The 13,392-nt window shown below is 45.6% G+C and overlaps 1 protein-coding gene across 1 annotated transcript; it reads left to right on the plus strand.

Moving 5' to 3' along the window:
- The first annotated feature begins 1,015 nt into the window (after window positions 1–1,015).
- LOC139154096 (vomeronasal type-2 receptor 26-like) lies at window positions 1,016–8,931 on the plus strand. The gene is made up of 4 exons (XM_070728526.1): window positions 1,016–1,063; window positions 3,862–4,089; window positions 4,783–4,909; window positions 8,030–8,931. The coding sequence occupies exons 1-4, from the start codon at window positions 1,016–1,018 to the stop codon at window positions 8,929–8,931; spliced, it is 1,305 nt and encodes a 434-aa protein (XP_070584627.1).
- Window positions 8,932–13,392: the final 4,461 nt, after the last annotated feature.

A 13,392-nucleotide genomic window follows, 5' to 3' on the forward strand; every position in this document is an offset into this window, starting at 1 on the left:
TTGTGCCTGGCTGAAACAGCCTTCAGACTAAATCTTCACATTTTCAATTATGCCCTTGAAGTTGACTTTCTCCATAGTGGTTGGGGTTAGCCTTCAAGAATGGGAAGACACTGCCCATTAGCCAATCAGGACTGAGTCAGAAGTATAAAAGCACACTCCCTCTTTTGACTTGGTCCTAGACATAAAGAACTTGTGTTCTCCCATCCTTGGAGGATATAAACTTTTCTATCTAACTTCAATCTCTTCAGATTTCAAAATTTCTGTGAGTTTTCTATCAGTGACATCTGTCATAGTGAGGAAAAAGGAGCAATTTAGGCCCAACCCATGCACTCCAGCTGAAAGCCTGTCTGACTTCTGAAGTGCGAATTACCGCTGTTGAGGAAGCAAGTGCAAGCCTGTCATTGGCACCAGATCAGGCTATTGGCCTGTACTTCATTGATACTAAGTAGGGGGAGAGGATTGCTTTGCTGATCTGGCCTGGAGGAGAAGTCACAGAAGCCTCAAGCTTGAGCGGCCACCATACCTCTCTCTCCAGCTAGAGCCTGTGATCCCTAGCCAGATTAACACTTCACTTGTAAATAATTATTTGGGACCTAGTTATGGATGGTAATAGTATAAGCAGGAGGGCCCTGAGCCTCAGCTCTATGTTCAGCCCTCAGCATAATTGAATATGAATGCTCAGAGACTTACCAGGCCTGCTGATTTCAATCTAGGCCTCAACGGCCATTTCGTCTGTCACTTGTTTGCCTGACATCATTGCTCTCCATTAGCTGCCAGATCCTGTCTTTGCTTATTTCAAAGAGTTCTTTGCTGCTACTCGTGCTACCCAGTAACAGCTGGCTGTTGGGCCCATGTGATGTTCCACCTGCTGATGTCACCATCACTCTTGCTGAAACTCTGAGCCTGTACACGCACAGATTGAGCACCTGATACTGTCTCCATCCTCTTCAGTATCCTGACGCTCCAACAGGCAAGCGGAATGACTCACTTTCCCTCACAGCTGCACATTTAGGCAATGGCTGAATGCAGTGGCAGAGAGAAAGCCAAAACTAAAACTGGAAAGGTCAGTAGAGGGGAGGAGTCAACAAACAAGGCCACCTCTCCCTCCCCAGTGCCCCGATCATCCAGGGATCACTTTCCCCATGATCGATAGTTCCCCCCTCCTGTCAAGGCCAAACCATCAGCTGCTTTAATGGAGGAGTCTGGCTCCCAAGGGGAGAAAACCCATCCTAAAGCCAGGGTTGGGCTACTGTCTGGATGGGGAGAATGCAGTGGGGTATCAAAAATGGAGCTACACCCCAGAGTACCCAATTTGCACTGAAAGATGTTGAAATAAAATGCAGGGCATCCTGCAAAAGCCATGCCCACAGTGTAGTAGTAAAAATTTTGATAGCCCTTAACTGCCTAAAGCCATTAGTAAATCAACTCATAGGACAATCCCCCAAGGAGGAAGCACCCCTAGGCAAGGGCAGGAATATGGACACAGGGAGAATCCCTCCATTGCAGTTATACAGGGGTTTTCTTCTTTAAAAAAGGATATGGCTGTGTGTGATGAACAGCGTCACTAACGCCCATCAAACATTGTCTAGTGATATGTTATCACTAGAAAATATCAATCTTTGTTTTACAGGTGTGGATGTCTGTGGCTCCTCACTCCCTACCAGTGACATAGTGGTCAGGCAAGGGTCAAACCCCCCAGCTCAGGACCCCCTGGCAACCAGGAAAGTCCAAGATAAAATTAACTTCTATGGGCATAGAAGTGGGCAGCAGGGCCACGATGGGCTCTCCTCAAGCCCCCTTTACTTTACCATCTACTTCAACAGTCACACTCAGCTGACACCCAAGGCACAGTCCAGAGGGGGCTAGATTTTGAGGCCTGTTTGCCCCAGGATTCCCTGGACTCTCTGGAGGACCTAGGGGAGGACCGCCTGTTTGAGGAGAAATCTGACCAAGGAGAACTCCAAATGTCAGAAGATGATGATCCAAGCCAGTATTGATTGACCCTCCCAGAGGACACTAGGCTTTGATATGAACCATTGTTGGAGGCTAGCTCCACCCATGATAGAGAAATGGCATTGGTTCTCACCTGATGCACCCCTTCTTGTAGGGTGGAGCTAGCCTCCAAGTCCCTCCCTTGTTTTTCACCTGGATGGACAATTATAGGATGGTTAGTAGTGGAGGTTTGGGAGAACCCAGTTAATCTATACATTGTCCCTCATCAAAATAGGGGGCATGAGGGTATAGAGGTGCTTTTATACTTCTGACTCAGTCATGATTGGCTAAAGGGAGACTAGCTCCACCCTATGAGAAGGGGCATATCAGGTAAGTACCCACAACATTTCCAGTTGAATCCAGCTACCTACCTGGTTTCAGAATGCATGCTACTAATTATATAATACATTCTATAGAGTTTCTATCTTTTTCTAAGGTTCTAGAAATATAACAAACTTTCCAATTCTGCTCCAATTAAAATGCCTCATTTTAGAGACATATATCGAGAAACAATTTTCTGCCAACCCAAGTGGACTGCTATCTAAATCAAATGAGGAAGTTATCTCACATCTCCTACAGCATGAGTGTCAAATGTGTGACATCACATTATTATTATTATTATTATTATTATTATTATTATTATTATTATTATTATTATTATCATCATTTATTAGATTTGTATGCCACCCCTCTCCGGAGACTCGGGGCAGCTCACAACAATAGTTGCCATCATGTGATGTATCTTAATGTTTTTCCTTTCACAGAGCTGGGATGGGCGTAGCCTGCACATGATGCATCTGACCATGCATCAGTTTGACACCTCTGTCCTATAGTATCTTCAGTCTGCACTTATATCAGCTGACTATCCTTATGCACCATTGAAAAATTATAACATTCCTATGCAATAACTCCACCAGCATGTGATCCATAATAACAGTACATCTTAAAGGCAATAACAGCACCTGTCCAAGCCATTGCTTGACAGGGTTTTTGTTTACATCAAAACAACAACAAAAACCACCCTCTACCACTTTCTTAAATAGCCAATATTACTGCTGTATTGCACCTTCTCCATTAAAAGAGATGGTATCAACAATTACTTGTACTAATATCAATCAATCAATCAGAATAGAACTGGCAAGGACCCTGGAGATCTTCTAGTCCAACCACCTGCTCAAGCAGGAAGCTCTATACCATTTCAGATTTCAATGTCTCAAAAACACAGCCTAAATCTAAACACAACTCAAAATGTTACAGGCAATTCATTATTTTTTCTTTTCTGGATTGTCATATTTTCAAACTCCTAGGTGACTACTTGGATAGTAGCAAAAGGCCTTTCCTGTAGTCTGTTGGTAACAGATTATATCCATATTTTTTTATGACACCCAGAAATGACAGATGCTAAACTAAAATTACAGCTGCAATAATCATATCTATTATATTATTTCTATAACTATAGGTTTGTATCTAAATCTTTCCTGATCTGCATATATAATAGTTAAAATATTTACTTTTGTTCTTTGCTAAAAATGTGCAAATTATATTATATTTATAAGTAAAATAAACCCCCATTCCAAACAAAATCTGAATATTTTTCAGAATTAAAATCTCTTTGATACATGAGATCTTTTGGGTGAGCTGTGTCTAGATTTCTTTTATTATTAAATTATCACAATAACTACAATATAATTATTTTTTATCAATGGTGACATATAAACAAATAAGGGGGACCACTAGAACATTGCATATTAAGAAGTATCCCCCTGTGTAAACTTTTCTGAGCTGATACATAATTCTGTTCTTAACCATGCTCTTTTTTTCCTCTACTCTTTTCTTTTTATAAATATATTCAATTATTTCTCTATTCAGTTACACTTCTTTTTGAAAAGAATTGCATTTAACAACAGTGTTGGAGATGAAATTTCATTTGATGAGAAGGGAGAACTAGTTACAGGTTTGGATCTTGAGAACTGGATCACATTCCCCAACCAGTCATTCTATCGATTGAAAGTTGGGAAGCTGGATTCCTGGGCTACTGAAGACCAAATGTTCACCATTCATGAGGAATCCATCACTTGGCCCAGCACTTTCAACCAAGTATGTTCTGAATGTAGATGATTTCATTTGGATGACTGGGATGATACAGGTAGTTATTTTTTACCAATCATAATTGGGACCAACATCTCTCTTGCAAGGATACATATTCATAAAATGAAACATAACATGATTGTGGTAACCTACAGCTCCATGTCCAGGTGCAATTGTTAGGAAATCACCATATGAATATTAAAAAGTTAGATAATTGCAGCATGAAACTTCCTGTCAGATTCCTTATTGACTTTCCTTGTCAGAAACTGGCTATGAAGTCTATGTGACTGCAGAAATACTGTGAAAACTGCAACTTTGAAGACTAGTCAAAAATCACTTCAGTACCATTGTAATATTGAACAATCATTGATCAAGAGGTCAGTAAATTAGGACTACTTATATCTAAATGACACCTCTACATCCTTTAACATAGAAGACTGATAAATGTCTCCCACAACTGAAAAGAATTGTAAACAGTATATGAATTGCATATATCTGAAAAGTAGTGTTATCTAATATATTAAAAAATATTATTTAGTTTCCATGCATACATTGTAGTTAACTTGAAGTAAGCTATAGGAAAAATATTCAATCATACATTATTCTAATGCAGTGTTTCCCAAACAACCATATTTTTTAAATCTTCTTTTTAGTACTAGAGTGAACACTAATGTTTTCCTTCTTATTTTACTTGTCGGGTAGACCTTGCCTGTTTCAGTGTGTTCTGAGAGCTGCCCACCTGGTAATTACAAAAAAAAGCAGGAGTCAAAGCCATTTTGCTGCTATGACTGTTATCCATGTCCCAAAAAGAAAATATCAATCCAGAAGGGTAAGAGACATCATGAAGCAAGTTATATTATGGTTCCACAGGAAGCTGACTTGTATTCTCTTGGTTTTTGCTGTCTCCAGAAGGAAGGCTTGCCTTACCAACTGAAAAGAAGACTTAAGGCAAAGAGTTCAGCATTTGACAAAAAACCCAAATCAAACAATTATGGAGTTGATTAAAATAATATTGAAACTCCTAATTTCTCTCACATTGGGATTATCTTCTCATTTCTATAATTGTGCATTATTTGGTCTTCCATAAACTCTGTGTCACATGAGTAATAAGGAAATGAGTTGACAATAAATGGCCTGAAAAAAGCTGAAAAATGGGCAAAAAAGCCTAAAAATAAACAAGAAAAGCTTTAAAAAGGGCTGAAAAAGTCTAAAAAATGGGCTGAAAAAAGTCTCTAAATGGTCTGAAAAAAGACTCAAAAATAGGCTGAAAAAAAGCCCCCAAAACAATCCAAAAAAGCCTCAAAAATAGGGTAGTATAGAGGCCAAAAATGACTGCTGGTGGGTAGAGCTTCAGCCACACAGATTTTCCACCCCCTTTTGGGAGACAAAAAAGTGGGTCATAGTCCAAACAAATGGTAAATTAAAGGCATTTGTTCGTTTGTTTGTTTGTATTTGTCAAGCATGTATAAGATAACAGAGTATAAACTTTCAAAGATGGCGCCGATGAAGGCTTCCCTGGTGAAATGCTCTCAGATGGTTTCTTCATTTTCTACTATTCCCTGCAATTCTCAACAGATTTCATACTCAAGAAACCATCTGCTACGAATTAGGGAATGTTTTTTAAGTAGCAGCTCTCTGTAACTTCACACCCACCTGTCTTTACTTCTATTCTATTCCATTCCATTCCATTCCATTCTATTCTATTCTATTCTATCCCATCCCATCCCATCCCATCCCACCCACTCCACTCCGTTCTGTTCTATTCTATTCTATATGAATACAGGAAATGGATATAAATAAAGAGACAATAAGGCAGGGACTGTAGGCATGTTGGTGCACTTGTGCATGTTCTCTACAGACCAGTGGTGGGTTGCTCCTGGTTTGGTGAATTGGTAGAGGTGGCAGTGGGAGGCTCCCCACCGCCACCTGGGATATTTCTGCACATGCATGCAAACTGATAGTGATGGGATTTACAACCTAAAACTGTTATAGACCTCTTAGGAATGGAATGAGGTCATAGTTGATAGTCTAAGATTAAAGTTATGGAGTTTGGGATGTCATATATGTCATATTATGATATACATATCTTCATAATATTAATGGAATAATAATAATAGAATAATAATCTCCTCCCTACCGGTTTTATAACCTGGCTTTTTCAGCAGGCCTGGAATTAGGATTGACTGTGAGTATGTATGGGGTATTTTTTAATGATATAGTAGTTTTTTATGGCACTGTAGATTTTATTGATGTACAGTGAACCCTCGATCATCGCGAGGGTTCCGTTCCAGGACCCCAAGCGATGATCGATTTTTCGCGAAGTAGCGGTGCGGAAGTAAAAACACCATCTGCGCATGTGCAGATGGTGTTTTTACTTCCACCGCCGCCCGCAGCGCATTGCTGGGGAGCGCGCACGCGTTGCTGGGGCTGCTCCCCAGCTGGGGAGCGGATCTGGGGTTTCCCCAAGCGCGCGCGAGTTGCTGGGGCCGCTTCCCAGCTGGGGAGCGGATCTGGGGTTTCCCCAAGTGCGCGCGCGTTGCTGGGGCCGCTTCCCAGCTGGGGAGCGGAGCCGGGGTTTCCCCAAGCGCGCGCGCGTTGCTGGGGCTGCTCCCCAGCTGGGGAGCGGATCTGGGGTTTCCCCAAGCGCGTGCGCGTTGCTGGGGCTGCTCCCCAGCTGGGGAGCGGCCCCAGCAACGCGCGCGCACTTGGAGAAACCCCGGTTCCGCTCCCCAGCTGGGAAGCGGCCCCAGCAACGCGCGCGCGCTTGGGGAAACCCCAGATCCGCTCCCCAGCTGGGGAGCGGCCCCAGCAACGCGCGCGCACTTGGGAAACCCCAGATCCGCTCCCCAGCTGGGGAGCGGCCCCAGCAACGCGCGCGCGCTTGGAGAAACCCCGGCTCCGCTCCCCAGCTGGGAAGCGGCCCCAGCAACGCGCGCGCGCTTGGGGAAACCCCAGATCCGCTCCCCAGCTGGGGAGCGGCCCCAGCAACGCGCGCGCGCTTGGAGAAACCCCGGCTCCGCTCCCCAGCTGGGAAGCGGCCCCAGCAACGCGCGCGCGCTTGGGGAAACCCCAGATACGCTCCCCAGCTGGGGAGCGGCCCCAGCAACGCGCGCGCGCTTGGGGAAACCCCAGATACGCTCCCCAGCTGGGGAGCGGCCCCAGCAACGCGCGCGCGCTTGGGGAAACCCCAGATCCGCTCCCCAGCTGGGGAGCGGCCCCAGCAACGCGCGCGCGCTTGGGGAAACCCCAGATCTGCTCCCCAGCTGGGGAGCGGCCCCAGCAACGCGCGCGCGCTTGGGGAAACCCCAGATCCGCTCCCCAGCTGGGGAGCAGCCCCAGCAACGCGCGCGTGCTTGGAGAAACCCCGGCTCCGCTCCCCAGCTGGGGAGCGGCCCCAGCAACGCGCGCGCGCTTGGGGAAACCCCAGCTCCGCTCCCCAGCTGGGCAGCGGAGCTGGGGTGTCCCCGCGCGTGCCGCCCGCCGGCCCACGCCGTTGCTCGCGCCGCCGCTGGGGTCTTACGGGCCAAGAGGGGAAAGACCCAGGGAAGCCGCCCAGCTTCCCAGCTGGGGAACTCCACCATCTACGCACACATGCGCAGATGGTGGAGTTTACTTCCGGGTTTAAAACTCGGGAAATAGCCCTTTCGCGATGCTTGAGGACGCGAAACTCGAGGGTTCACTGTATTTATTGCTCTTTTTACTTGTATTACATTTATGACTGTTGTTAGCTGTTCAGAGTCCATTTTGGAGTTAGTGGCATATAAATTAAAGAAATAAAGAAAGAAAGAAAGAAAGAAAGAAAGAAAGAAAGAAAGAAAGAAAGAAAGAAAGAAGAAAGAAAGATAGATAGATAGATAGATAGATAGATAGATAGATAGATAGATAGATAGATAGATAGATAGATAGATAGAAAAACACAAATTTAAATGCATGTATATTTCAATTCCAGATATGGATGACTGTTCAGGCTGCCCAGATGGTCAATATCCAAATAAGAATCAAGATTCATGTCTTCCTAAGAGAATTTCATTCCTATCCTATGAGGAACCAATGGGAATAAGTCTAGTGATTCTGGCAATTTTCTTTTCTCTCTCCACAATTGTAGTGCTGGCAACATTTTTGAAATATCACCATACTCCCATTGTTAAAGCTAATGACCGAAATCTCACCTATGTTTTACTAATCTCCCTCCTCCTCTGCTTCCTTTGCTCACTGCAGTTCCTTTTTGTACCCAACAATATAATATGTCTCCTCCGACAAATTAGTTTTGGCATCATCTTCTCAGTGGCTGTGTCTTCTGTGCTGGCAAAAACTATCACTGTGGTTCTGGCTTTTATGGCCACCAAGCCAGGATCCAGGATGAGGAACTGGGTGGGAAGAAGACTGTCACTTTCTATTGTTCTCTCTGGTTTCATTATTCAATCAGGAATCTGTCTTGTGTGGGTGTTCACATTTCCCCCTTTCCCTGACATTGACACCCATTCAGAAACTAAGGAAATTATATTGCTTTGCAATGAAGGCTCATCTACCATGTTCTACTGTGTCCTAGGCTACATGGGCTTTCTGGCAGCTGCCAGTTTCACTGTTGCTTTTTTATCCCGGAAACTCCCCAGCAGTTTCAATGAAGCCAAATGTCTCACATTCAGCATGCTGATTTTCTGCAGTGTATGGCTCTCCTTTGTTCCATCCTACATGAGCACCAAAGGCAAATACATGGTGGCTGTGGAGGTTTTCTCCATTTTGACCTCCAGTGCTGGCTTGCTTGTTTGTATATATTTTCCCAAATGTTACATAATCATTGTTAGGCCAGAGCTAAATAATAGGGAATATCTCATTAAGAGAAAAAGTTAGTAATCTGAAACCAAACCTTTTAAAAATTATTTTTGTCTATTAACAGCCTTTATTTAAAGCTAATGTGGTTTAATCTTTTTTCAAAAGATATAATTTTCAGTATGGAAGCATTCCATTTTAAATGAGTTAAAAGGTAATGAGGTATTAATAGGACATGGTTATTTTATTTTATTTCAGTTTGCACTGAAAAAACATTTCAAATATTAAGCACAGATAGCAGACATGAGAGGTAATACAGCATGACTAGACTTTTAACTGTCTCTTTCTCACACTCTTTTTCTCCTACTGATCTTGCTTCATTTAAAAAAAAATAGTGATATAGCAAATTAAATAAACATTCTCTAATATTTCATTACGTACATTGTTTTAGTCATTTTTTCTTGCCCACATTTAAGATGGATCCCATTAGTCATCTTAAAATCTGGCTGCTTCCACAGGCATGTGATCTAAGAATTTAGGGTAACTCTATTGGTGAAATGACTTTTTATTTTGGAAATATGGCATTATTACATTTTTATGTATGTATGTATGCATGTATGCATATGTATATGTATGTATTGGTTAATTAATTAATAGTAAACTCCTTAAAACCCACTTTTGCCACCAGGCATGGGGGAATTGAAATATCTCCCCTGGGCCTATACAATTTATGTATGGTATGTCAGTGAGTCCTGGTCCAGATAGGGCCGCAACTGGTGCACCAGGCGAACCTGGGCAAATGTCCCCCTCGCCACAGCAGGGACCTCTTCAGGTCCTGTAAAAAGATGGCATTCCCCTGTTCTGACAGGTGAATGCCATCAGCACAATAAAGTCATGACTGATCAATTGTAATAGTGGGATGGGAAATAACTACCCCACCCAACTTTCTAACCAACTTGCCAATCGCCTTATTGACCTTACGCCTGACCCTATGAATGGCCCTCGGGGAGATGGCATCCCTCCGGAAAATCTGGGGAAGGATTTTGGACCAGACCACTTGTGTGGCAGGCCAAGCTAGACAAAGAGCCCACAGATCCTCGCGGGCCTGACAAATCAATACCAGGCCACCTAGAACACAAAGGTCATTGCCCCCAAGGTGCAAGACCAGCCACCTGGGAGCAACCACACTGTGGCGCCCACCCAGGAGCAAAGGGAAGAGCCCCTCCCACCGCAGGCCTCTTCGTCCAAGCCAGGTGATGTTGACCCAATGGCCCAAAGACAGCTGTGTCTCCATGGCGGATCTTGCTGCAGAGCAGCCAGCCCAAAACATCATACTGTGGTCACAATGCCGTGGGTTTCTCCCCACGAGGGGTATCTAAAAGAGGGCAGAGAAAGGTTAACATGTATGGAGTCCTGTTCTTCAGAACCAGCAGGCCGAACATAAGAAAAATAGGATCTCCAGCAACCAATCTCCCGGATACGAGAACCCAGGAAGCCTTACCAAGAGAGGATCACTGGTTCCCTCGAACCAGAGGTCTGAAAACTGTAAGTCACGAAGTGACCCATCTCCGTGGGAGGAGGCCAAGGCCTCACTAACCAGGAGAGCCCCAAAAAACATCACATTAGTCACTGCCTGAAAAAGGCGGGCTTCATAGACAGAGGCACAAAGCCTACTCCAAGTTCTGTTAATGTTGGAGAGCTGTTGTAAAGTCAGTGCTTGTCTGCAGTCTACTGAGGGCCCAGGTTGCTCTCTAAACCACCCTTCTAGCATTTTCTGGATGCAAAAATCCCTGGAGGAATCAACAAACCGATGGGCCTTGGAGAGAAATGCCAAGCCCGCGGGCTGACTTCTAATAGCTTGTGCTGCTTAAGCAGGATACAGAACTCTATCAGGTGATCCACAGGGATGGGCCAGATGTGTAAATAGCCCTTAGTTTGGCAAAATTCCCAAAACTCCTTACCTGAGTTTTGATATGACCTCTGGGTACTGGGTACTAGTGAGAGGGCCATGGCCCTGCCTGCCTTGATCCTCCAATGCTCTGGAGCCTGCCCAGGCTCCACAGATGGCAAGGGAAAGCCTCTGGTGCCATGTGAGCCCTTGGTGCCAGCACTCAGAACCTCGACAACTGACCATGGGACCAGGCACCAGCCATTTTGTTTTCAAGCCCGGGAACATGAGGGGCCAAAAACAAGGCATTCAGGGACAAAGACCTACGCACAAAATGGTGGACAAGCTGCATAACCCTGTCATTCTTAGAAGACAGGGCATTCACAATGTGGACAACAGCAAGGTTGTCATGCCAAAAGTGCACAGTCTTGTCCTGAAATTGTTCCCCCCAGAGCTCTAAAGCCACCACTAGGGGGAAAAGTTCCAAAAATGTAAGATCCTTAACAATAGAAGAGGGCCTCCATTTCAGAGGCCACATAGAATAGCACCACTGGTCACCTAAAATAACTCTGAACCTGTGGGTCCCCGCAGCATCTGAACACAATTGCAACTCAGCTTCCAAAAGAAGCTCGTGCCTCCAGAAAGACAGACCATTAAAGTGTGCTAAAAAATCTTGCCATATGCTAAGGTCATTCCTGACCCCGGCACGCAAACATGTCCTATGGTGGGGCAAGCGAATCCCCTTCATAGCCGTATATAAATGACATGAAAAGGCCCTGCTGGGGGCCACCCCCTGGCATGCAAAATTAAGCAACCCGGCCAACTACTGGAGTTGGCGAAGGGTGACTTTACGGCTCGCTAGAACCTGATCCAATCTACATTTAATCTTAAGAAGCTTCTCTAATGGCAATCTGCAAGATTGCACAACGGAATCTAATTTGATACCAAGAAAGGTAATCCTGGTGGCAGGGCCTTTGGTCTTCTCAGGGGCCAAAGGAACCCCCAGTTGAGCGTAAAGAGCTTCAAAGGCCGTCATCAGAGCCAAACACTGCTCTGAATGCGCAGGCCCTGCCATCAGGAAACCATCAAGGTAATGAATTACTGAACCTGACCCGGATCACCTCCTGAGGGCCCATTCGAGAAAGGTGCTAAAGCTCTTGAACAGGGAGCAAGAAACAGAGCATCCCATAGGCAATGCTCGGTCCACATAAAAGCCACCCTCAAAGTGGAAACCCAGGAGTTCAAAATCATCCGGGTGTATGGGAAGGAGCCGGAATGCAGACTTGATGTCGCATTTACCCATCAAGGCTCCTACACCACACTTCCTAACCATGGCCACTGCCGCGTCGAAAGATGCGTAGCGAACCGAACAAAGCTTGTCAGAAATGTAATCATTCACTGACTCCCCTTTAGGGAAGGACAAGTGGTGAATCAACCGAAATTCACCACTGGCCTTCTTGGTGACCACTCCCAGAGGTGAGACCCGGAGGGCAGGTGAAGGCGGGCAAGCAAAAGGGCCCAAAACCCTGCCCTTGGCCACCTCCTTCTGTATCTTAGCTCTAACAATGTCCTCATGCCCAACAACCGATTTAAGGTTGCTGGACATGAAGGCCTTCCTAGGTCCAAAATAGGGTATCCTAAACCACTCCCGAAAACCTTGCAGAAGTGCAGAAGTGCTTCTACGTGGGTGATAATCCCTCAGGATAACCTCTAACACTTCCAGCCTAACTGGGCTGGGGCCCTTTTCCCCTAGGGGGAAGCTGACATTTGGATGGTCCGGACCTATTCTTCCCATCCTTGGGGCCCTTGGGTTTAGGGTAAGCATGGGTAGTGTGTGAGCCCCCACAATTCCCACATGCATGTCTGAATCTGCAGGAGAGGCAAAAACAAGTCCCCCTGGCTGCAAAATCATGACACAAGGGGCCCTCGCCCCTGCCCCAACCCCTGAGTGAGTCGCAGGAGTCATAACTGGCTTGGCCTTCATATAGTGGCCACTATCAGTGCGCTCACCGCCTCCAGCCCATGTGAGCTAACTTGCATGGAACCATAAATCAGGGACCACCATGTCCCAAGGCAGGGTGCTTTCAAATGCCACATGCATCCTGAAAGACTCATCATACTGACAACCATGCAGTACCCTCGTACTCATAGTGAGCCTGGGCTATGAGATCAATATACTTAATCATGGAGGAAGCCCGTGTGGGCTCCCTCTCAATGACCACTGACATATAGGTCAAAAAGAAATACAGCCATGAGCTTAAACACCTATCTACCTTGACCTTTTTAGGCCGGCCAGTGTTTGCCTCTTTGTCTTTGTCCTTTTTGGGTACTTCACGATTAATCCCTCTGCTCCTTAACAGAGGGATGCAGGTGAAAACCCAAGGGGGTGGAAAGCAACCCCCAAGAAATGGCAATAGCCCTGATAGAAACCAAGGGATCTGGCACCGTGACTGCCACCACGGCCCCTGTGTCCGCCCCAGCCAGGGGGCAGCATATGCCATGGGGGCCTGGGCCGCTGCAGCAGAAGCAATGGGTGCAGCCCAAACCTGATTACAGGTAAGAGCAGGACAAATCCCGGTATAAGTAGCAGCCTTGCTCCCCGAAGTCAGGGGTACAAAAACCTGCCCAGGCAAGGGGAGGGGCAGTGTGTAGTG

This window comes from Erythrolamprus reginae, chromosome Z (assembly GCF_031021105.1).
Source record: "Erythrolamprus reginae isolate rEryReg1 chromosome Z, rEryReg1.hap1, whole genome shotgun sequence".
NCBI classification, from domain to species: domain Eukaryota; kingdom Metazoa; phylum Chordata; class Lepidosauria; order Squamata; family Dipsadidae; genus Erythrolamprus; species Erythrolamprus reginae.